Source organism: Apostichopus japonicus, chromosome 22, assembly GCF_037975245.1.
Source record: "Apostichopus japonicus isolate 1M-3 chromosome 22, ASM3797524v1, whole genome shotgun sequence".
NCBI classification, from domain to species: domain Eukaryota; kingdom Metazoa; phylum Echinodermata; class Holothuroidea; order Aspidochirotida; family Stichopodidae; genus Apostichopus; species Apostichopus japonicus.
In genome coordinates this window covers 8,043,802-8,070,310 of record NC_092582.1, presented here as the reverse complement: position 1 = coordinate 8,070,310, position 26,509 = coordinate 8,043,802, and the positions used below count along the sequence as shown (strand labels likewise).

General features: G+C 39.0%; 1 protein-coding gene across 1 annotated transcript; it reads left to right on the top strand.

The window, feature by feature from the left end:
* Positions 1-11,234: 11,234 nt before the first annotated feature.
* LOC139964250 (uncharacterized) lies at positions 11,235-25,887 on the top strand. Its single transcript, XM_071965702.1, has 8 exons — positions 11,235-11,385; positions 13,022-13,097; positions 13,375-13,620; positions 15,432-15,577; positions 17,320-17,436; positions 19,832-20,098; positions 21,096-21,307; positions 21,893-25,887. Exons 2-8 carry the CDS (start codon positions 13,093-13,095, stop codon positions 22,250-22,252), a joined length of 1,353 nt encoding a protein of 450 aa, XP_071821803.1. The 5' UTR covers positions 11,235-11,385; positions 13,022-13,092; the 3' UTR covers positions 22,253-25,887.
* The last annotated feature ends 622 nt before the right edge of the window (positions 25,888-26,509 follow it).

Sequence of the window (26,509 nt, the reverse complement as noted above, 5' to 3'; positions counted from 1 at the left end):
ATGCGACCAGACGAAGGCATATAACCCTAACACGTAGGATTGGGACATCATCTACACGTAAACAACTCTCCTATGGCGATTGTATAGCTTCGACACGAGGGATAGATGACGTAATCACTGCTACTGCCTATAGCAGATCGGTAATAGCTATTTATTGACCGTGGAAATGGTTTCCCTAGTGTATTTATTTACAAATCATCATACATATATACAAATTATACTTGAAATCAGCGTCTAATTCGTCCCCTATGGACGCAATCTACGCGTAATGATACTCATTCGAGCCTGCTTGGACTAGAAGGAACAAAAATGCGACCAGACGAAGACATATACCCCTAACACGTAGGATTGCGACATCATCTACACGTAAAGAACTCTCCTATGGCGATTGTATAGCTTCGACACGTGGGATAGATGACGTAATCACTGCTACTGCCTATAGCAGATCGGTAATAGCTATTTATTGACCGTGGAAATGGTTTCCCTAGTGTATTTATTTACAAATCATCATACATATATACAAATTATCCCCGAAATCAGCGTCTAATTCGTCCCCTATGGTCCCATTCTACGCGTAATGATGCTCATTCGAGCCTGCTTGGACTAGAAGGAACAAAAATGCGAACAGACGAAGACATATACCCCTAACACGTAGGATTGCGACATCATCTACACGTAAACAACTCTCCTATGGCGATTGTATAGCTTCAACACGTGGGATAGATGACGTAATCACTGTTACTGCTTATAGCAGATCGGTAATAGCTATTTATTGACCGTGGAAATGGTTTCCCTAGTGTATTTATTTACAAATCATCACACATATATACAAATTATGCCCGGAATCAGCGTCTAATTCGTCCCGTATGAACGCAATCTACGCGTAATGATGCTCGTTCGAGCCTGCTTGGACTAGAAGGAACAAAAATGCAAACAGACGAAGACATATACCCCTAACACGTAGGATTGCGACATCATCTACACGTAAACAACTCTCCTATGGCGATTGTATAGCTTCGACACGTGGGATAGATGACGTAATCACTGCTACTGCCTATAGCAGATCGGTAATAGCTATTTATTGACCGTGGAAATGGTTTCCCTAGTGTATTTATTTACAAATCATCATACATATATACAAATTATACTTGAAATCAGCGTCTAATTCGTCCCCTATGGACGCAATCTACGCGTAATGATACTCATTCGAGCCTGCTTGGACTAGAAGGAACAAAAATGCGACCAGACGAAGACATATACCCCTAACACGTAGGATTGCGACATCATCTACACGTAAACAACTCTCCTATGGCGATGGTATAGCTTCGACACGTGGGATAGATGACGTAATCACTGCTACTGCCTATAGCAGATCGGTAATAGCTATTTATTGACCGTGGAAATGGTTTCCCTAGTGTATTTATTTACAAATCATCACACATATATACAAATTATGCCCGGAATCAGCGTCTAATTCGTCCCGTATGAACGCAATCTACGCGTAATGATGCTCATTCGAGCCTGCTTGGACTAGAAGGAACAAAAATGCGAACAGACGAAGACATATACCCCTAACACGTAGGATTGCGACATCATCTACACGTAAACAACTCTCCTATGGCGATTGTATAGCTTCGACACGTGGGATAGATGACGTAATCACTGCTACTGCCTATAGCAGATCGGTAATAGCTATTTATTGACCGTGGAAATGGTTTCCCTAGTGTATTTATTTACAAATCATCACACATATATACAAATTATGCCCGGAATCAGCGTCTAATTCGTCCCGTATGAACGTAATCTACGTGTAATGATGCTCATTCGAGCCTGCTTGGACTAGAAGGAACAAAAATGCGACCAGACGAAGACATATACCCCTAACACGTAGGATTGCGACATCATCTACACGTAAACAACTCTCCTATGGCGATTGTATAGCTTCGACACGTGGGATAGATGACGTAATCACTGCTACTGCCTATAGCAGATCGGTAATAGCTATTTATTGACCGTGGAAATGGTTTCCCTAATGTATTTATTTACAAATCATCATACATATATACAAATTATCCCCGAAATCAGCGTCTAATTCGTCCCCTATGGTCCCATTCTACGCGTAATGATGCTCATTCGAGCCTGCTTGGACTAGAAGGAACAAAAATGCGACCAGACGAAGACATATACCCCTCACACGTAGGATTGCGACATCATCTACACGTAAAGAACTCTCCTATGGCGATTGTATAGCTTCGACACGTGGGATAGATGACGTAATCACTGCTACTGCCTATAGCAGATCGGTAATAGCTATTTATTGACCGTGGAAATGGTTTCCCTAGTGTATTTATTTACAAATCATCATACATATATACAAATTATACTTGAAATCAGCGTCTAATTCGTCCCCTATGGACGCAATCTACGCGTAATGATACTCATTCGAGCCTGCTTGGACTAGAAGGAACAAAAATGCGACCAGACGAAGACATATACCCCTAACACGTAGGATTGCGACATCATCTACACGTAAAGAACTCTCCTATGGCGATTGTATAGCTTCGACACGTGGGATAGATGACGTAATCACTGCTACTGCCTATAGCAGATCGGTAATAGCTATTTATTGACCGTGGAAATGGTTTCCCTAGTGTATTTATTTACAAACCATCACACATATATACAAATTATCCCCGAAATCAGCGTCTAATTCGTCCCCTATGAACGCAATCTACGCGTAATGATGCTCATTCGAGCCTGCTTGGACTAGAAGGAACAAAAATGCGACCAGACGAAGGCATATAACCCTAACACGTAGGATTGGGACATCATCTACACGTAAACAACTCTCCTATGGCGATTGTATAGCTTCGACACGAGGGATAGATGACGTAATCACTGCTACTGCCTATAGCAGATCGGTAATAGCTATTTATTGACCGTGGAAATGGTTTCCCTAGTGTATTTATTTACAAATCATCATACATATATACAAATTATGTATGTATGTATGTATGTATATGTGATCTTCCCACAAGTAGGAACTCGCGAAAGAAGCCATGGAGGCTTATAGACTCGAAAGCTGACCGAAGCCAATCTCTCGGCACACATCCATTTAACGTCCATGTCGGGAAGTTGTTTATTGAACAACACCCTTGCCAGACGACACACCTTGCTGTCGGCGGGGAATCGAACCGGGGATCTCATGACTGGGAGACGCCGGCGTTAACCAATAGGCTATACACTCCGTCTTAATTATACTTAATTATACTTGAAATCAGCGTCTAATTCGTCCCCTATGGACGCAATCTACGCGTAATGATACTCATTCGAGCCTGCTTGGACTAGAAGGAACAAAAATGCGACCAGACGAAGACATATACCCCTAACACGTAGGATTGCGACATCATCTACACGTAAACAACTCTCCTATGGCGATTGTATAGCTTCGACACGTGGGATAGATGACGTAATCACTGCTACTGCCTATAGCAGATCGGTAATAGCTATTTATTGACGGTGGAAATGGTTTCCCTAGTGTATTTATTTACAAATCATCATACATATATACAAATTATCCCCGAAATCAGCGTCTAATTCGTCCCCTATGAACGCAATCTACGCGTAATGATGCTCATTCGAGCCTGCTTGGACTAGAAGGAACAAAAATGCGACCAGACGAAGGCATATAACCCTAACACGTAGGATTGGGACATCATCTACACGTAAACAACTCTCCTATGGCGATTGTATAGCTTCGACACGAGGGATAGATGACGTAATCACTGCTACTGCCTATAGCAGATCGGTAATAGCTATTTATTGACCGTGGAAATGGTTTCCCTAGTGTATTTATTTACAAATCATCATACATATATACAAATTATACTTGAAATCAGCGTCTAATTCGTCCCCTATGGACGCAATCTACGCGTAATGATACTCATTCGAGCCTGCTTGGACTAGAAGGAACAAAAATGCGACCAGACGAAGACATATACCCCTAACACGTAGGATTGCGACATCATCTACACGTAAAGAACTCTCCTATGGCGATTGTATAGCTTCGACACGTGGGATAGATGACGTATTCACTGCCACCCCCTATAGCAGATCGGTAATAGCTATTTATTGACCGTGGAAATGGTTTCCCTAGTGTATTTATTTACAAATCATCATACATATATACAAATTATCCCCGAAATCAGCGTCTAATTCGTCCCCTATGGTCCCATTCTACGCGTAATGATGCTCATTCGAGCCTGCTTGGACTAGAAGGAACAAAAATGCGAACAGACGAAGACATATACCCCTAACACGTAGGATTGCGACATCATCTACACGTAAACAACTCTCCTATGGCGATTGTATAGCTTCAACACGTGGGATAGATGACGTAATCACTGTTACTGCTTATAGCAGATCGGTAATAGCTATTTATTGACCGTGGAAATGGTTTCCCTAGTGTATTTATTTACAAATCATCACACATATATACAAATTATGCCCGGAATCAGCGTCTAATTCGTCCCGTATGAACGCAATCTACGCGTAATGATGCTCGTTCGAGCCTGCTTGGACTAGAAGGAACAAAAATGCAAACAGACGAAGACATATACCCCTAACACGTAGGATTGCGACATCATCTACACGTAAACAACTCTCCTATGGCGATTGTATAGCTTCGACACGTGGGATAGATGACGTAATCACTGCTACTGCCTATAGCAGATCGGTAATAGCTATTTATTGACCGTGGAAATGGTTTCCCTAGTGTATTTATTTACAAATCATCATACATATATACAAATTATACTTGAAATCAGCGTCTAATTCGTCCCCTATGGACGCAATCTACGCGTAATGATACTCATTCGAGCCTGCTTGGACTAGAAGGAACAAAAATGCGACCAGACGAAGACATATACCCCTAACACGTAGGATTGCGACATCATCTACACGTAAACAACTCTCCTATGGCGATGGTATAGCTTCGACACGTGGGATAGATGACGTAATCACTGCTACTGCCTATAGCAGATCGGTAATAGCTATTTATTGACCGTGGAAATGGTTTCCCTAGTGTATTTATTTACAAATCATCACACATATATACAAATTATGCCCGGAATCAGCGTCTAATTCGTCCCGTATGAACGCAATCTACGCGTAATGATGCTCATTCGAGCCTGCTTGGACTAGAAGGAACAAAAATGCGAACAGACGAAGACATATACCCCTAACACGTAGGATTGCGACATCATCTACACGTAAACAACTCTCCTATGGCGATTGTATAGCTTCGACACGTGGGATAGATGACGTAATCACTGCTACTGCCTATAGCAGATCGGTAATAGCTATTTATTGACCGTGGAAATGGTTTCCCTAGTGTATTTATTTACAAATCATCACACATATATACAAATTATGCCCGGAATCAGCGTCTAATTCGTCCCGTATGAACGTAATCTACGTGTAATGATGCTCATTCGAGCCTGCTTGGACTAGAAGGAACAAAAATGCGAACAGACGAAGACATATACCCCTAACACGTAGGATTGCGACATCATCTACACGTAAAGAACTCTCCTATGGCGATTGTATAGCTTCGACACGTGGGATAGATGACGTAATCACTGCTACTGCCTATAGCAGATCGGTAATAGCTATTTATTGACCGTGGAAATGGTTTCCCTAGTGTATTTATTTACAAATCATCATACATATATACAAATTATACTTGAAATCAGCGTCTAATTCGTCCCCTATGGACGCAATCTACGCGTAATGATACTCATTCGAGCCTGCTTGGACTAGAAGGAACAAAAATGCGACCAGACGAAGACATATACCCCTAACACGTAGGATTGCGACATCATCTACACGTAAAGAACTCTCCTATGGCGATTGTATAGCTTCGACACGTGGGATAGATGACGTAATCACTGCTACTGCCTATAGCAGATCGGTAATAGCTATTTATTGACCGTGGAAATGGTTTCCCTAGTGTATTTATTTACAAACCATCACACATATATACAAATTATCCCCGAAATCAGCGTCTAATTCGTCCCCTATGAACGCAATCTACGCGTAATGATGCTCATTCGAGCCTGCTTGGACTAGAAGGAACAAAAATGCGACCAGACGAAGGCATATAACCCTAACACGTAGGATTGGGACATCATCTACACGTAAACAACTCTCCTATGGCGATTGTATAGCTTCGACACGAGGGATAGATGACGTAATCACTGCTACTGCCTATAGCAGATCGGTAATAGCTATTTATTGACCGTGGAAATGGTTTCCCTAGTGTATTTATTTACAAATCATCATACATATATACAAATTATGTATGTATGTATGTATGTATGTATATGTGATCTTCCCACAAGCAGGAACTCGCGAAAGAAGCCATGGAGGCTTATAGACTCGCAAGCTGACCGAAGCCAATCTCTCGGCACACATCCATTTAACGTCCATGTCGGGAAGTTGTTTATTGAACAACACCCTTGCCAGACGACACACCTTGCTGTCGGCGGGGAATCGAACCGGGGATCTCATGACTGGGAGACGCCGGCGTTAACCAATAGGCTATACACTCCGTCTTAATTATACTTAATTATACTTGAAATCAGCGTCTAATTCGTCCCCTATGGACGCAATCTACGCGTAATGATACTCATTCGAGCCTGCTTGGACTAGAAGGAACAAAAATGCGACCAGACGAAGACATATACCCCTAACACGTAGGATTGCGACATCATCTACACGTAAACAACTCTCCTATGGCGATTGTATAGCTTCGACACGTGGGATAGATGACGTAATCACTGCTACTGCCTATAGCAGATCGGTAATAGCTATTTATTGACGGTGGAAATGGTTTCCCTAGTGTATTTATTTACAAATCATCATACATATATACAAATTATCCCCGAAATCAGCGTCTAATTCGTCCCCTATGAACGCAATCTACGCGTAATGATGCTCATTCGAGCCTGCTTGGACTAGAAGGAACAAAAATGCGACCAGACGAAGGCATATAACCCTAACACGTAGGATTGGGACATCATCTACACGTAAACAACTCTCCTATGGCGATTGTATAGCTTCGACACGAGGGATAGATGACGTAATCACTGCTACTGCCTATAGCAGATCGGTAATAGCTATTTATTGACCGTGGAAATGGTTTCCCTAGTGTATTTATTTACAAATCATCATACATATATACAAATTATACTTGAAATCAGCGTCTAATTCGTCCCCTATGGACGCAATCTACGCGTAATGATACTCATTCGAGCCTGCTTGGACTAGAAGGAACAAAAATGCGACCAGACGAAGACATATACCCCTAACACGTAGGATTGCGACATCATCTACACGTAAACAACTCTCCTATGGCGATTGTATAGCTTTGACACGTGCGATAGATGACGTAATCACTGCTACTGCCTATAGCAGATCGGTAATAGCTATTTATTGACGGTGGAAATGGTTTCCCTAGTGTATTTATTTACAAATCATCATACATATATACAAATTATCCCAGAAATCAGCGTCTAATTCGTCCCCTATGGACGCAATCTACGCGTAATCATACTCATTCGAGCCTGCTTGGACTAGAAGGAACAAAAATGCGACCAGACGAAGACATATACCCCTAACACGTAGGATTGCGACATCATCTACACGTAAAGAACTCTCCTATGGCGATTGTATAGCTTCGACACGTGGGATAGATGACGTAATCACTGCTACTGCCTATAGCAGATCGGTAATAGCTATTTATTGACGGTGGAAATGGTTTCCCTAGTGTATTTATTTACAAATCATCATACATATATACAAATTATCCCAGAAATCAGCGTCTAATTCGTCCCCTATGGACGCAATCTACGCGTAATGATACTCATTCGAGCCTGCTTGGACTAGAAGGAACAAAAATGCGACCAGACGAAGACATATACCCCTAACACGTAGGATTGCGACATCATCTACACGTAAACAACTCTCCTATGGCGATTGTATAGCTTCGACACGTGGGATAGATGACGTAATCACTGCTACTGCCTATAGCAGATCGGTAATAGCTATTTATTGACCGTGGAAATGGTTTCCCTAATGTATTTATTTACAAATCATCATACATATATACAAATTATCCCCGAAATCAGCGTCTAATTCGTCCCCTATGGTCCCATTCTACGCGTAATGATGCTCATTCGAGCCTGCTTGGACTAGAAGGAACAAAAATGCGACCAGACGAAGACATATACCCCTAACACGTAGGATTGCGACATCATCTACACGTAAAGAACTCTCCTATGGCGATTGTATAGCTTCGACACGTGGGATAGATGACGTAATCACTGCTACTGCCTATAGCAGATCGGTAATAGCTATTTATTGACGGTGGAAATGGTTTCCCTAGTGTATTTATTTACAAATCATCATACATATATACAAATTATCCCCGAAATCAGCGTCTAATTCGTCCCCTATGAACGCAATCTACGCGTAATGATAATCATTCGAGCCTGCTTGGACTAGAAGGAACAAAAATGCGAACAGACGAAGACATATACCCCTAACACGTACAATTGCGACATCATCTACACGTAAACAACTCTCCTATGGCGATTGTATAGCTTCGACACGAGGGATAGATGACGTAATCACTGCTACTGCCTATAGCAGATCGGTAATAGCTATTTATTGACCGTGGAAATGGTTTCCCTAATGTATTTATTTACAAATCATCACACATATATACAAATTATCCCCGAAATCAGCGTCTAATTCGTCCCGTATGAACGCAATCTACGCGTAATGATGCTCATTCGAGCCTGCTTGGACTAGAAGGAACAAAAATGCGAACAGACGAAGACATATACCCCTAACACGTAGGATTGCGACATCATCTACACGTAAACAACTCTCCTGTGGCGATTGTATAGCTTCGACAGGTGGGATAGATGACGTAATCACTGCTACTGCCTCTAGCAGATCGGTAATAGCTATTTATTGACCGTGGAAATGGTTTCCCTAGTGTATTTATTTACAAATCATCATATATATATACAAATTATCCCCGAAATCAGCGTCTAATGCGTCCCGTATGAACGCAATCTACGCGTAATGATGCTCATTCGAGCCTGCTTGGACTAGAAGGAACAAAAATGCGAACAGACGAAGACATATACCCCTAACACGTAGGATTGCGACATCATCTACACGTAAACAACTCTCCTATGGCGATTGTATAGCTTCGACACGTGGGATAGATGACGTAATCACTGCTACTGCCTATAGCAGATCGGTAATAGCTATTTATTGACCGTGGAAATGGTTTCCCTAGTGTATTTATTTACAAATCATCATACACATATACAAATTATCCCCGAAATCAGCGTCTAATTCGTCCCCTATGAACGCAATCTACGCGTAATGATGCTCATTCGAGCCTGCTTGGACTAGAAGGAACAAAAATGCGAACAGACGAAGACATATACCCCTAACACGTAGGATTGCGACATCATCTACACGTAAAGAACTCTCCTATGGCGATTGTATAGCTTCGACACGAGGGATAGATGACGTAATCACTGCTACTGCTTATAGCAGATCGGTAATAGCTATTTATTGACCGTGGAAATGGTTTCCCTAGTGTATTTATTTACAAATCATCATACACATATACAAATTATCCCCGAAATCAGCGTCTAATTCGTCCCCTATGGTCCCATTCTACGCGTAATGATGCTCATTCGAGCCTTCTTGGACTAGAAGGAACAAAATGCGAACAGACGAAAGGCATATAACCCTAACACGTACAATTGCGACATCATCTACACGTAAACAACTCTCCTATGGCGATCGTATAGCTTCGACACGTGGGATAGATGACGTAATCAATGCTTCTGCTTGTAGCAGATCGGTAATAGCTATTTATTGACCGTGGAAATGGTTTCCCTATTGTATTTATTTACAAATCAACATACATATATACCAGTGGCGGCTGAACCGGGGAGGGGGGGGGGGCTGAGCCCCCCTCCCCAATGAAAAAGTTGAGGGGGCAAATGCATGATAAGCCCCCAATATTTACCAAGGCTCCGAAACGTGCATCTGCCCATTTTTCAATGCATACTTGTCGATCTGTCCGATGCCCACGTATACTATATAGGTGTAATAATTTTAGTAAATGCTGGGGGACCCTCGTCCCGTCCCCTGGCTATAAACCAGATTGTTACGTGTTGTTATCTGAGAAATTGCAGGCTTGAGACCCATATTTTAGGGCTAGGTATTCGCAGCATAAAACACTCGGGAAGTGCCGTTTCGGCCATCTAGGGGTTTGAAAAACCCAAAATTTTCTTGTACTCTCCACACCAACTTATGGTGGCGCTCCGCTTAGATAGTCTCCACACATTAGCCCCCCAATGATTTTCCCTTTCCGCCGCGCCTGATATATACAAATTATCCCCGAAATCAGCGCCTTATTCGTCCCCTATGGACGCAATCTACGCGTAATGATGCTCATTCGAGCCTGCTTGGACTAGAAGGAACAAAAATGCGACCAGACGGGGGCATATACCCCTAACAGTCATGCCGTTAATCTGACATAATTTTGAATTAGGTGAACAGCTGTTAGACACCACCATCGATCCCAGAAAATACTCACAGATTGCTACCGTCTGTAATTAGACAATATAGTGTACAGTCAATACATACATCTACGGTCAATACCCACAACACAGTACACATAGCAGCGATGGAAATTTCATGTCTAGATAAAAGATAACACGGTTTCATGTTTCATGTTGTCTGCATTTTGTAGCGACAAGAAGTAAATTTCATTTGCAAGCAACTGAAAGTTAACTTTATCAGAGCGCGGCACGCGGTTTGGGGCGAGTCTTAATGCCTTTAGGTAGTTTGGTGGTGTAACTTGCCACAAGTTGCCACGAGTTGACCATACTGTTAAGTCGTAGTTGTTACCGAAAATTAATGTCAATGATTTTTATCCAACTCCTCTAATAAGCTGTAGTAATCAGACGTGTTATTTGCTTTATCGGTAGCCAATGAAGTGGTTGGTACAAGATGAAATACCCCACACCCGCTTACGCCTTTGATTTTTGCCGCTATTAACGATCAATAAATATTCAGGATTGAAAATGAAGGGTACCCTGATATGACCTGTGTCAAAGCCTCTGACGTGCGTGCACGTAATCGCTATTCCCGAATCGCATGGCCAATTCAGTACAGCTTTAATGTGATATAATCAGGGTGCTCGCTTTTTACGCTAGGTACCGGTTCGGCTAATTGTAAATTAGGTGCAGTGCAATTCGTAAGAGATATTTGCTGTGGGTTTCTTGCGTAAGTCAATTCACGTTTTGGTTTTCTTAGAAGGCATGATTCATAATAGCAGAAGTTTAGAAGTAGGCCTAGGCCTAAGTAACTGGTTATGATAGGGTACCTGGGGACTGGGGTTTGTACCAGGTCTCATCCTAGAGCCTAGGCTATGCAAGTACATAGCCTTGTATTTGTAAGTTGTATTAGTGGAACAGTAAACATTCCAGGTCACATGTGTAACTGAGACAAGCCGGTTTGTCGAAAGAGAAAATAGTCTTCATTCTCGTAAGAGTGAAGACAGACTTGGACTTTGGGTTCAGGATAGTCTTAACCGTGGAGGTACCTCCATGTCTTAAAGGCTAGTCTTTGTCAACAGTTTTCACTTCTGATTCTGATGGAGTAGTTTTCATGAAATCCCCAATTTCGGGCTTCCAAACTGTAAATTCAGGTTTACTCCCATATGGTACTAATGGTACTACGTACTTATGAACATTAGGCCAAGGTGGATTGAACTGACAATTTGATATGTTCATTCCTCAAACAATTATATTTTATTTCTGTCATGTTTTACCTACAGGCTTTCATTTACATTTTACATTATTTGTGATGAAAATGTGATTAATTTCTCTTGGCCAGAAGCATCTCTCCTTCAGTATTGTTGGCACTATGTGCCGTGGTACATTCTGCTTTTATTTCACCATGCCACCCTCGTAACTTTTAAAAGGTTACAAAAAATGCCCTATGTTACTAATTTATTTACATGACAGTTATAAAAGTAAAGTATAGGCCTAGGCCTAGTTAGAATACTGAGGGAGATAGGTAGCTACTTCTTCATTCTTTTTATTGTCAGACACAGCCAAACTTGACAGTTGAGGTGATATAAATTACCCTGAGAACATAAATATGGTATTCAATAGTAATTGAAATCTTTTATCTTTACTTTCATGGCGAGAAATTGAGAGATTTGGCATTTAAAGCATATTAATTTGTCATCAGACAGAGTACTGGGCATGAACAATTAAGTTTATTCATATTAGGTCCCGTAGAATGAATTAGAGAGATCAATATAGGGTTTATTTTTAATCATTGAATACTACTGCTCCTGCAAAGGATGCAAGGGCGTAAGAACCAGGGGGCTGGGGGTGGGGGCGCCAGCCCTCCAGTGAAAAATATGGAGGGGCGGAAGTATCATTCTGCCCCCCTGGCTGCCTGGAGGAGGGGTCTAAGGGGAGGGGTGTCTCCCCTGACCTTTGGAATCCTTTTGCATTTCCAGGTGGCCTCAGATGCAATTTGGTGCAATATAGCACACTTCAACATCCCACTCCATTTTGTAAATAATTTTGCATTTTCACCTGGCCTTAGATGCAATATGGTGCTCCAAATGAGATTTTTTTCTCATTTGGAAATGAAAAAAAGGATTTTTTGACTTGCAGAACGGCGGAATGTTCTACACCATAATACATGGGCATTACTCACTGAAAAATTTATATTTCTATGCCCTTCTGCAGTGATTCCTTTCTACTTTGCTGGTCAGAAACAAAATGTTGATGATTCTCTTTGATAATCTCCATTACCTAATCCCTAATCTCCATGATACATCATCTCATTGTCAAATTATCATGTATATAATGTTTTTATTGGGATGCTTATTTTCTTACAGGTTCTAATACCTCTCAACAACAACATTTTTTGCTGAAGTAGGCACCTACTGTACATCTATACCCAGGAACCATGAAGTAAGTCCATTGCTTATATCAGTATCGTTTTATCACTTTTATTGAACGGAGAATGTCTAATTTTTTCCATTTATTACATTTCCTTAGGTATACATGCTTTTTTAACACAGTGCACCAAAAAATTGCACACTCTGCAATTAATAGATTGTAATATATGAACCACAGTTTTCTAATCATTTCAACTTTAATGCTTTTTACACTAACAGTGGTATATGTTCTACTACTAACATTCATGATGAATCAATTTTTGCTTTCTTCCTGTTTCTAAACATCATAGTAACTCAAAGGATACAGTCTTGATAGCCCTGATTGCAGCTGGCGTAGCTGTGTTTGCTACAGAAGTACTCAGGAGATTCAATACATCTGACAAACTCAAAGGGAAGAAAAAACTAGCGCCTATTCCGGAGAGTATGTTCGGACGCAAGCTACTGGAAGAGGAGTTTGCTGTTAAACCGAATTATGTCTACGGAAATTGTGGATCATTTGGCCATGTTCCACAGAGGGTCATTCTTGCACAGTTGGAGTAAGTTGTACATAAAATGTTATGTTTTTGATGGCCAGCCACAATGGCAAAGTCACATGGTTACAATTTTATAGAAAGGTTGTCAGTATTGCCTCAAAGTTTTGTACATCATAACATGCTTTAAACATTGTCAAAATACACATGTCCAAATTAAGATTGAGAATTTGCTCAGTTAAAGATAGTTGTACATATCTCAGCCAAGAAAAGTGCTTTAGGATTAAGAAACCTATTTAGTGAAGTCATCACATAAGTGACCAATATCAAGACGATTACATGTTCAAGTTCACTTGTTGGAAGCACTAATGACCTTAGAGGCAACCATGCAGGTGGAGTCAAATCTGAAGTTGTCAATTTGACAGACTTTTCCTTAATCTCATTTCTCACCGTGACATTTATGTAGTGACTACTTTGAACTACTTCTTTTTGCTGAAAAATATGCTGAAAACTACTGTACTCAACCACTGTTTGTGTGTTACAGATACAGTACTACTGCTGATGAACCACATCTCCCTAGGTCCTTGTCTGACTAAGTTAGTCATGTAGAAGCACATTTAAACTTGTCCGTGATGAATTGAATTCTAAGTCACTGAAGTAAGGTAATATAGATGAGGTCATCAATGGAAGCAAAGAAATAGGTAAATTTGTTAAAAAAAGATAGTTTGAGTATATACTGTATGCATAAATTGTTGATAAGTTATCACTTTTGAGGAGAGCTAATTCAACTTTGCTATTGAGAAGCAGCATATGCACCCTCCCGAGATTTCTATCTTGTAGCCTACATGCCATTTCGTCAATGCATATTTTTTTCATTTTTTTTCATATCATTTATTTCGTCTATACATAAGAACAATAGAACAAAGTGGTATAGTATAAACAGGACACTAGCAAAACAATAGTTGTTTATCGAGCTAGCGACCAAAAAATAACAATGAAAGAAGGTAACAATTAAAGAGTAGAGAAAAATAAACATGAGATAATCAATGCTCAGACAGTGTAGTTTTCAATTAGGTGGGTTTTTAGTTTGTGCTTAAACGTTATATAAGATTTGACATTTTTTATATCATTCCGAAGCACTTTCCAGTTTTATAGCAGTACTTAGTTATTCAAGAGTAATTTAGGACTACTAACAGCTACTGTAGTATGAAATTATACTGGTTTTGTTGACAGTCTGAGTTACCAATTGAAATGTGGAAAAACATCTTGGACTGCTCTCCTACACTAAGATGAACCAACCATTTTAATTTAGCTTGGCAAGACTTGAAATTCCACAACCTCTATGATATTAGCTTTCATTTCTCCTAGCCTTCTACTACCACCAAATTTTATCTACTCACCATAATACTACAAAACTAGCTGCAATTTCGCAGGCGGAACGCGTTTTAGGGAATCCCTTCGAATGAACTGATAGGCCTACACTTAATGTAACTACAAACATATATTGATCTTGTCATTGATACTGTTGTTATCTGAGTCATGGGTCAAAGGTTAGATGATGATGATCTCTGCTTTTTCTTCAAATAGTCGCTCAATTTCTCCCGTATCACACAGTATACAACCAGACGTATGATGTATTCCACTATTTTGTATGTCCACGATTATTCTGATAACAATAATGGAGAAGAATAAAGAAGTTACAACTTAAATGTGTGACTCCAAGGAAGCTCAGCCTTGATGCACAGTGTTTGGGATTTCTCAGCATTTGTTCTCTCTGGTTGAGGAGAAACTCTTTGATAATCTCTGATTTATTTCTATTGATTACAAAATTTGAAAAAATTTGGAGATTATTTTTCACCTCTCCATCGTCCATGCAGGTTGATCAAAGAACGGGAATCGGACCCGGAGGGGTGGTATCGGTTCGGAAGAGAATATTCACTTTATTTTGATGCGATAAGAGAATTGGCAGATTTTGTCAAGTCAGATCCGGCCAATCTTGTCCTTGTAGAGAATGCCAGTACAGGTACAAACAGTTTTTTTATTCTCACACATTTTGGTCGATAATTCTAAGGGTACAGTATTCCTGTGTTTAGTATAGCAGAGGCGGGAATTTGCAGGAAGCTTAATATCTATATTGTAAGATCCGTGATTATGTAAAATCGATCATCAAGTTCCATATCAATCTTTCAAGACAATCAGATAAGTTTGAGATTTCTGCTTCTTTAATTCAGTGATCATTTTGACTTACCGTGATTTGGGTGACTTTTTGATGGACATAATTATTCAAGCCTCGAGAGCAGTTTCAGCAAATTACTGTCATACTTTTCTTGCTATAAATTTATAGAAGCTATAAGTTTTTGTTTTTCTTATTTGTTTGTTGTAGTAAACTGATACAGGTCACTTACCTCAATAGATACCCTCAAAATATTGCCTGTTTCCCACGATACAGTAGTATCAGCACCAAATAGGATTATGTTCCTCACTTTTCCGGTCATGATGCTGGTAGATGGTAAAACTTTGTCTTGCAAAAGTGATTTTTATAGTGCATCTATAGGTCATAAAGTGCAGTTGTACTGTAGTGAGACATCAAGTAGGTGAACTTGCTGCTTTGAAAAGCAAGGAAGACTAAGTAATGGTTGCCATAGATGAACTAGACAGATTCAATACATCTCTGTGTTCTTTTAAACGTGACTTAGAGAGATATATTTTGTTAGGCTATTGTTTTTTAATGGTCTCTGCTGACTTTGTTCCAATCCCTTGTTGTGTCTCTCCGTTTGCTTTTATTTCTGAACTTTTATGTTTCTCTCATTAGTTTGGATATTACAATATCTCTAGTTCGCCCTCATTGTTTATATATAGTTAATGTTTATAGTTTTCATTGTCTTATCTTTTTAATGTTTTTTTGTTATTTTCTTTTTATATCAATTTTTAAAGTTTCTTTCATTTGTAAAGCACTTAAAGCTTACTTTTAGAATAAGTACTATATAAATGTAACTTAATCAAAATAATGATAATAATAGACTGTCTGGATTTATACTTTCAACAGTCTGTTTGTGCTAGGATAATAGCATATTAGTATCTGACAGCCACTTACATGTGTACTGTTTGAGTAGGTCTCAAAGTGAACAGTTACTACTTCTGTGAAAGGTATGTCGAATCATAAAGTCAAAGATGCAACTTCTGATGAGACTAAAGGAAACATGAATTATATGAATGATTGGAAGGAGTGTCACAAATAATCACAAAAAAGTAAAATAGGAAAGCATCAAGCAAAGATGAGAGAACTGAAACTAGTGGATGGAAGGAAGGAGATTATCCAAAGAACATTCTAGTAGGAGAACATCAGAATTTAGGAGAATATGAACAGCCAAAAAGCTCTTCATTAAAGAACGAAGTGTGTCAAGTGAGAGCAGCCTTTGGTCGGAGGAAAGGGAAGGGAGAACGGGGAGATTTCAGACCCTCATTTGTAAACAATTATGTCATCTTGAATGGTAACATTTATAGATCAATGTATTCTGTCAGCCAAACTTACAGTGCTTTCGAACAGTGTGTTATGCCGCCTTTAATTACAAGAAACATCTCTTATATTTTTGTGAAAACAACAATTTCAACACATCATAACCTGTATAATCAAATATATGCAATGTTGTGTGATGTAATAATTATCTCAAATACTATGTAGTAAATGTAATAAATATCTCTCATAATTCTTAAGAGACAATTAGTTTCACATCATTTACATGTAAATCATTTTCATTCTGAAAGGCACCAACACTGCGTTGCGATCCATCGAGTTTGCCGATGGAGATAAGATTCTTGTCAATTCTCATACTTACGGCGCTGTCCTAAAGAACGTGAAAGCCGTTCGGTCAGAATTCCCAGGTATGTATCAGTTACAGTGTTCGACTTATGGCCAAAAAATTGCATAGCAACAAATTTCGAAAATTGCTATACAATATTTTTGTTGCATAGCAGTTCCCCAATATTGAATAGCAGTTTTGAAATTACCACAAAACGGACCAAATGTTGGCGATCAATGTATTAACTAGAAAATGTTTGTTTATTATTATTATTTACACTAGTGTTGCTACGATAATCGTTTCAATATCGGTATCGGTCGATATTTGCAATATCGGCAGCATATCGGTATCGGTAATTGCCGATAACAGCAAACCGATATTGAACTTTTCTTTTTAACAGCAGAGCTACCTGTACTTATTTATACTTGCAATGATTTGTTAATCTGCCCACGACGATCCATTTCTTTAGCGTTAGTTAAACTCAGATTCATTTTCGATTAATATCCATGGAAACCTGACTCTCCGTAACATCTAAAAAAACGTCTACGGTATGCGAATATAACCAATGACCTTCGTGAACCTTGGCCTACACACAGCATTAGTGCAGCATATATACACTGTACTAACCATTCATTTCCTCAAAGGCCTCCGTGAAAACCTTGAACATGATGCATACAGTAACTGCACAGTTCAGCAGTGTTGGAAAACCTTGTTCAATTTTCCGCGAACACACTGCCGATTTCCCGCCGGTGTTCGCCTGCCTAGCACGCGTAACGTGCGAGCATAAAGGCGTGGTGTCTAGGGGCCCGTCTTAGGGCTATGGTGGGGTCATGGGGTAGAAACCCTCGTGGGGATCCTGGGGGCGAAAGCCCCCGAAAATTGTTGTCATTTTTGCGATGTCTGGCGATGAAAAATTCGCAGTTGAGGATGCAAAATACTGACAACTTTTTTATATAAATTGTCACGAAACTGATGAAAATTTTAATATGACAAGTTGAAGTTGCTATATTATGTTATAAAATGAAAAGAGATTTAATCTGTCTTTCAATCTTTAAAAAGTGCAACTTACAAAACTTCCGATATTATGAAACAAACCAGTGGCATAGTAAGGTACGTTTGAGTGGGGGGGGTCTAAAGACTGATGGCCGGCCTGGGGGAGGGGTCTTAGGGGAGGGGTGTCTCCCTCCCCCTTTGGATTTTTTTTGCATTTACAGGTGGCCTCAGATGCAATTTGGTACAATATAGCACACTTCAACACCCACTCCATTTTGTAAATAATTTTGCATTTTCACCTGGCCTTAGATGCAATTTGGTGCTCTTAATGAGATTTTTTTCTCATTTGGAAATGAAAAAGGGGTTTTCTGACTTGCGAAGTGGGGGTCTCCATATTTTTCACTGGGGGGGGTGGCGCCCCCCCAGCCCCCCCAGTTCCTACGCCCTTGAAACAAACAACGTTCAGCAAAGCCCCGATTCTAGGCTGCCTAACAATGAATAGCGTGCACTATGCATACAATTTTTACAACTGCAGTGTTTAACCCTATACCCAACTACTGTACCACGGTACATGTGCTGCGAATTTTGCCCAGGTACCTTCCCAACAACTGTGAGCTCATCCCCTGTGTAACACCTGTTTGTTAAAAAAATTTTGGCACGTTGCCAGGGAACCTTTTAGTTACGTGAGATTCGTAACCGCCGAGGTGGTTAGGCTATTTGCTTTACACTTAACTATGGTAGGATATTATTTTTTTCAGGTTTTTTTTTCGCTATACGGTCAAGTGAATAAGTTGTACATTGAGTATAAACTCAATAAATTATAACTTCTACATTGTGATCGACAGTTCGTAAGTTAAGGTTTGAGTGTTTGCTCCCAAATCTGACTAGGAATTTGTATCGCACAAATCGGCACAATGTGCGATGCTGATTTGGAAACGTATCGCAAGTTTGTCGTTTTGGATCGCATTTTGCGATGCGATACCGGAAAAATCGAACACTGATCAGTTATTAACAGTTTTATGACCTGTAACTCTGTCTGATAAAAGAAAAAAAAACCTGCCAGAAGACTTTTTGCATCTGGCAAATTTCATGTAATGCTTTATAGATTCATATGGAATTCCCTCTTATTAATGTTTGAGCTTTATAGTCGTCCTGTTGTACTAGTAATTTAATGACAATTTCAACCAAAAATGTACCATTTAATGAAACTATCGTGGGGTGTGGAGGGGGAGAGAGGGAGGGGGGGGGTTGCATTGTTGGAACAGATTTTGGCCCTCCAGTGATCTCAGCCAGTTCTGAATCAGGTGGATGTCCTACATCGTGAGAACCACCAATTTTCAGTCTTGCAAAATTCAACAAAATATCTATTTTTGTGACGAATAGGACCTTTTTATGTAATTTTACCTAATTAATCATGTCCTTTTTCTTGAGGATGATGTATTATCATATATTTTGTTCCCCCCCCCCTCTCAAATCAATTTTAGGAGTGGAAGAAGTGAACTTTGACCTCCAGGTGCCCCTCAACTCTAAGGCAGACATTATAAAGCAATTTGAGACAGCAATTAATGAAAACAAAGGTATCAAAGTGGCCATCATCGATCACATCACTAGCCCATCCGCTCTTCTATTGCCCATCAAGGAACTCATTGAAGTGTGCCATAAAAATGGTATTATCGCCATCATCGATGGTGCCCATGCACCCGGGCATATACCTCTCAATTTAGAAGAATTGAATGCGGATTACTATACCGGTGAGTATTCTATCCACCGAGGGTCTGTAAACTATACAGTGAGACCCAAAAGTGGGTCACAACAAAGTTTTCATAGTGTCACAGGGAATGATAATAGTGTTCATATCTTGTGTAGCAGTTTTGGCTGTTCTGAACTTTGTCTTGTATCAAAAACTCTGTTTCCTGTGTACAAAAAACTGGTAAACATCTTTCTTTGCACATGAAGAAAGTTTGAAACTTTTCGAAACAGACATAACAAGGAAGGGTCCAGCTTTTGGAAGCTCTCCTCTTTGCTTGGATGTCGTGTCATTATTACTAACGTGACAAATTGTCCAGGCAACTCAATTTTCAGAATGGAAGAAAGAAATCAAAAATGGATTACTCAGATCATTTAGCGTGAAAAAAACCAGAGAAAGATGTCTTTATTTGATTCATTGTAACCTTAGCTGGAGTATTAAAAGTAAGTTGGTCAAATTTCCAGAAATTGGTGACCTCATGTACTGTAACATGCTGCTCTTAACATTGCAGTGTTTTTGTAAGATGGCCTTCAATAGCCAGGTTCATCAGGAAGCAATGAAAGGTAGATCAGATCTTAAGACAGATCTTAAGATCTTTGAATTTGGGGTTCCAAAGCAGTGGCGGTGTCCTGTTTCCCCAGTTTCAAAATGATTCATGGAAGGGAAAGTGGGTAATAGAATGTCTTGAAGATGTAACACGTTTTGCATCTCTGCATCCTTTCATTCATTTCCTTACAAATTTTTATCTTGTGATAATAATTTTGTATCTAACATGTAATAATAATTGAATATACCATCTGATCTGTGCTGTGCGTAAAATGTGTTTTTATAAAGTTTGGCATCAAACTATCCCAGGTCTCTTTTATTTGCTTTCCAAAAGATGACACAAAATGGATGAGAGCTTTTGAAGTTTCCAAATCACAGGAATTGTAATGAATAGATTATAATTGATCACACTTCAATTCAGAAACACTAATGAATGAAATGGTTTCTTTATACAGGAAATATTCACAAGTGGCTGTTTGCACCACGTGGGTGTGCTTTACTCTGGGTCCATCCTAGGCACCATGATGCCACCCGTCCTATATTAGTATCACATAATCACATGTTGGATACCCTAGAGAAACGGTTTGTGCCTAGCGCCACCAGAGATAGCACTGCCTACCTCGCTGTGCCTTCAGCTATTGCCTTTCACAAAGCCCTCGGAGGCCTGGTAAGTAGGCCTTTATTGTAAACCTATGACTGAGTGAAGAGAACATTTCTTGACCTATCTTAAAAAACAGTGACCATAGAGACCTAACTTCTAGAATGGCAGAAGTCTGTTCTCTGGACACAACTGTCAACTCTTATATCTGTGTTACAAGAAAATATATATAGAGAGATACAAAATTTAGCCTTTACCTGTCTGTCTGCTAAAGACTCAAACTGATGAAGAAAGTTTATTGTAAGAGTTCAGTGTCATCAAATTTAGTAAAGAAAAACCTCATACTATCCATATTAAACTTGCTGTGAATCTTGTTTGAGGTGTAATGTGATTCAGGGATTTATCTTCTCTTTGAAGTTTTGCATAACCAGTTTTTCAAAGTTATGAGTTTTGTTGGAAATAATGAAAGTCTGTTAAATTTATATAAAAAAAATGTATTACGTGTACAACAATTTCTAACATGAAATTTTGCAGTGCAGGAAAATTTGGACCATGAATGCAATTGCATATTGAAAAGTTATTCCCTATGTTTAAGTGTGTTGGATGGATCACGATAAACCATGAATTTATGTTGTCTATTTCCTCCCGTTTTAGGACGTACTGCTTGAGAGGAACAGGCAGCTTGCCAATGCAGCGGCCGAGATGCTTGCAGAGGCCTGGGGTGTAGAACGTTACCCTGTTCCAGAGAGTCTAAGAAGCCCAAACATGGCCCTCATTGCATTGCCTCCAATATTTCAAGATAACTTCCCACCAGAGGAGAGAGAGTGCACGAAGCTGATGAAGCGTTTACACGACAAGGGTAGCTTTATATCCTTCAACCCAGTCAGTGGTAAAATCTGGGCCAGGATCTCTGTTCACGCCTGGAATTCCATGGAAGATTTCTTTGAAATTAGAGATAAAGTGCTGGAAATGGTCAACGAGGTCCCTTCGATTGTCCAGATGGATTACCTTTGAACGCCGAACGGCTTGGACTATAACTTCCCTCACTGGTTGCCAAATATTGCATTTAACAAGCTAATTGCCCATATCACGTACTTCTGTTTTACGCCATGCAATGAATTGCAATCACATAATATTTGGTCAAAACTGTTTTTGATAATTTCAACATTAATTTTACCTTGCAAACTATTCGTAACTGCTGTTTTTAGCTGGTTTAGTGCTGCACTTAAGACCCTAGCAAGCACTTTGTTACCTGGTTCTTTCGTACACACATGTCCTAGCAACAAGCATGACAGACTTGGCTAGGCTCATGCAATACTTAAGCGAGTATAACCTAAACGCCATGTCTTTGTTTAAATTACCAAAAAGTAGCTCATGGTGCCCAGTAATCGAGGAGTCACTTTTCACAGAAAGAAAGTTGCTCCTTGATCTCTTAATTTCAGTAATAATGAAGAAGCATTTTGAGCTTTCTATGAAATGGCTTGCTTGCATCTTTTTCAAAATATTTTTACCAAACTTTGCCAGCTTTATTTTCAACAAGGTTGCAAACACTTAAACTAAGTCTTAGACTGCCTACATTAGGTTATCACGAAATGTAAGTCAAGTAGTAAGTAATTGCTGTTTTTTTTAAATTGTTATATTTTATTAACATTTGCTCTGCTCATGACATTTCAAAAAAACATGGGAAATGGGAATTGAAAATGATCAGAGGTAAAACAATTTTTGACAACTTGAGCCTAAGTATCTGACGTTAACCAAAATATCAACTCCAATAGCTGTTGTTAGGTTCATGGTAAACTTTATTAAAGCCATACACAATACAGATGTATGAAACAAGATTTTTTTAAACTAGAATGGAGAAAATACAAGAAAGAAAGAACAATATATAGGTTTTTTTTCTAAATTAGTGTCGTTATATTGAAGACTCTTTGAGATGACATAAAAAATGACAAATTTGGATGAAAATTGGTTTTAGATCTCATTCGAAAGTAGGACGAACAAAAAATACCAACTACTAAAGAATTTGGAAAGTTGGAATGAAAACTTGAACATTCTGAAATTCAGAGTGATCCTTGTATTGAAGATTTTCAGTGTAAACCACAAGTCATCCTTCTTATTCTATATCCGATTCTAATTTTTCTTTGAAGGTTTTTCATGGGTACTTTTTTCTTAAGGCAATGTACCTTGTTACAAGGTTGAAAGCGTTGTGTGTTGGTCAAGTACTAGAAAATTATATTCATAATCTTTTGGTTACGGTAGGAAAATTGGAACAGGGATCCACCTGCTCGGTAACCATTGGTTTTTGTGCATTTTGCGTCCAAACGTACAGGGAAATTTGTCTCAGTATTTGATTTCATAGTTAATCAAAAAAGAATGTTTTAATTTTGTATTGACCATGTATTACCTTGAATATCTGCCAAAATAAGTACAATATATTGTTGATTCATATACTTGATTACTTGATACTCAGATCAAATAATTCTGAAAGATTGTTCAAATTTAAACTGCATTTTTAAAGTAAATATTTAATGTATTCAGTTTATTCAGGTCATTTAGTTATCAGCAATAAAAGATGATTAAATAGATTCATATTCATAATGTGTCTCATAAGCTGTCTCATAGTGACCACTAAAATATGTTTGGCTAAGTCCATGTGAGGGCATTGTGGTCAAGTGGTTAAGGCAGTGAACTTGTGATCTAAGGATTACAGGTTCGAGCCCTGGCCAGACCATTGCGTTGTGTCCTTGGGCAAGGTACTTTATCTCCATTGCCTCTCTTCACCCAGGTGTATAAATGGGGACTTGCGAGGTAACTTGTTCATATAGTTGCATGCGCAGGTTTGTGGCTGCACCCTGTGGGAAGTGCCCCAGGGGACATGTGGCTGTGGTGCCCCAGGAGAGCGTGTTGGAATCGTGCACACTTTGGTGTGTAGGTGTGACAAGTTACCAATGACCAGGGTTAAGTACAGCGTGGCGAGACTTTATTGTAATTGCGCTATATAAGAACTGTTAATTATTAATTATTATTATTATTATGTGTAGTGTCAGTGCACAGTAGATCGCTCATCATTCTTTAACCAAAATACTTAATATCAGCTGAAATAAAAGGTCCATATTTGTTATTATTATTATTATGATACTTTGATGTTGTACAAAAGAATAAGTTACTTAATTTAGACCTCATATATATTACATATTAACAAATTGAACATCAAATACATATATATTCTTATTTGCTATCAAACTTGACTAGTGGAAGGTTATAATTAAAACAGTAATTAAAATGTATAACATTCTATGTTTATGTCAGGTTCAGTGTAAAACGTACACATTTTAATAGCATGTGTAAATGTAAGTTGGCCTGATGTTTCAATCCTAGCAGGATCTTCTTCAGAGGCTAAATGACAAGTAACAGTAACAGATGGGACAAGTACACACACAGAATACAGACAGGTTAATGAGCATGGTGAACACAAAGAGATAGATGAAAGGGGATCAGTAGACAAGGGATGGAGAGAAGAAAGAAACTGACAGGGGTAAGAGGAGAGGTAGGAGATAAACTGTATAGAGGGACAAAGAGAGGATTAAGGGAAGAGGGTGGGGAATAAACTAGAGAAGGACAGAAATGTGTGGAGAAAAAAAGGGTGGAAGAGAGCTACGAGAAGAGGAGTGACAAATGGATGAAATTTCAGTTTATGAAGAATGTGTATCAAAGCTGTATACATAACTATATGATTGTCCACCCTTAATAAGTGACAATGCTAAAGAAAAAAATCAAGGAAATTTGGCCAAACATTTCAAAAGTTGAATGATTTGTTCATTTAGTATCCTTTACTTTGTTGATACTTGTGATGTAATGTTGTCAGCCTGAGTTGGCCATAATATGTCTTATTATGTAGGCTATACCAGTTTAATGCCAATTTGTTTTATTTTTTATATATGATTATATATGTATTATGTTAGGAAACCAACTCAAAGGAAGAATATGGTAATACATTTTGCTATTGTTTCATGCAAACTTTTGAAATGAGTTCATGTTTGTCAACAGTCCAACACTGCCACAACATATGATGTTATTTTTTATTTATTATGAGGCGGTCTTTTAGAATGTTTGATCCGGCTTTGTGTAACGTTCATTGCTTTCCATTCATGCATGCTTCCCTTCATTTTACTTTTCATATCTAAAAGTAGGTTTGATGTTTATATATGATGATATATGTATTATGTTAACAAACCAACTCAAAGGAAAAATATGAAAAAAATATAAATAATACATTGTGTTATTTGTTTCATGCAAATATTTGAAATGAGTTCATGTTTGTCAACAGTCCAACACTACCATAACATATGATGTTATTTTTTATTTCCTACGAGGCGGTCTTTTAGAATGTTTTATCCAGCTTTGCCTAACATTTTCATTGCTTTCCATTCATCATGCTTCCCTTTATTTTACTTTCCTTTTCTTAAAAGAAGTTTGATGTTTCTTTTTAATGAGATGCATGAAACCAAATTCTTGAGGAACTTCTCATATATTCTATTACAGCTTGCTTTATGTTTCTTCATGTTAGGGCATTGGCATACAGTGGAAGATCTATAAGTCACACTTATTTGTGAATTATTTAAAAAATAAAGAGGAAATAAAGAAAAGTTTCTTAATGTGTAATGAGTTTGTATTGAGTTGCTCAGGTGAACTTGACAGGTTCTTGTACCTTGTTTTTCCATCCAAGTGACCAGACGTCCCCGAATTCTGGGGACACTCCCGGGGTTTCATGTGTCATCACTGGATTAAAAGTGACTCCAGAAATGTCGCAGGAGTGTATGTACTGCCCTGATATATCCACGGATTTGTGCAAAGGCCCTGAATAATTTCAATGTTTACCTGTTGGTTCTCCCGTTCTCAGAGACAGCTTCAACCTGCATGGTCTAAGCTGTGGTTGTGTACCACAAGACTACTGTAAATATAAATTGTCATTCATGGCTCACGGATTTACGACAACCCAGTTCATATAGCCTGTAATTCACATGAAGCACCTAGGCTAAGTAGTGACGAACGATAAGGCTTCCAGTGAACTTCAAGGTTTTTGTCACTGGTAATTTCTTGTTTGTTAAATAATAATGTCTCGATCAATTCTAATCATTTACAAACATCAAACAAAAAGCGGACAAAACACAGAGACTCTCAAACGTTATTCGCCTATGTAGTACCAGTGATAATTTTCGTACCCACTAAGTGAGGGCTCACTTGCACTAAGACCCACCACAGGTTGGTCTG

Coding starts and splice junctions, on each gene's coding strand:
- LOC139964250 (XM_071965702.1), top strand. Junction 17,437..19,831: donor CGTTCGGTCAGAATTCCCAG/GTATGTATCAGT, acceptor AATCAATTTTAG/GAGTGGAAGAAGTGAACTTT. Junction 21,308..21,892: donor ACAAAGCCCTCGGAGGCCTG/GTAAGTAGGCCT, acceptor CTCCCGTTTTAG/GACGTACTGCTTGAGAGGAA.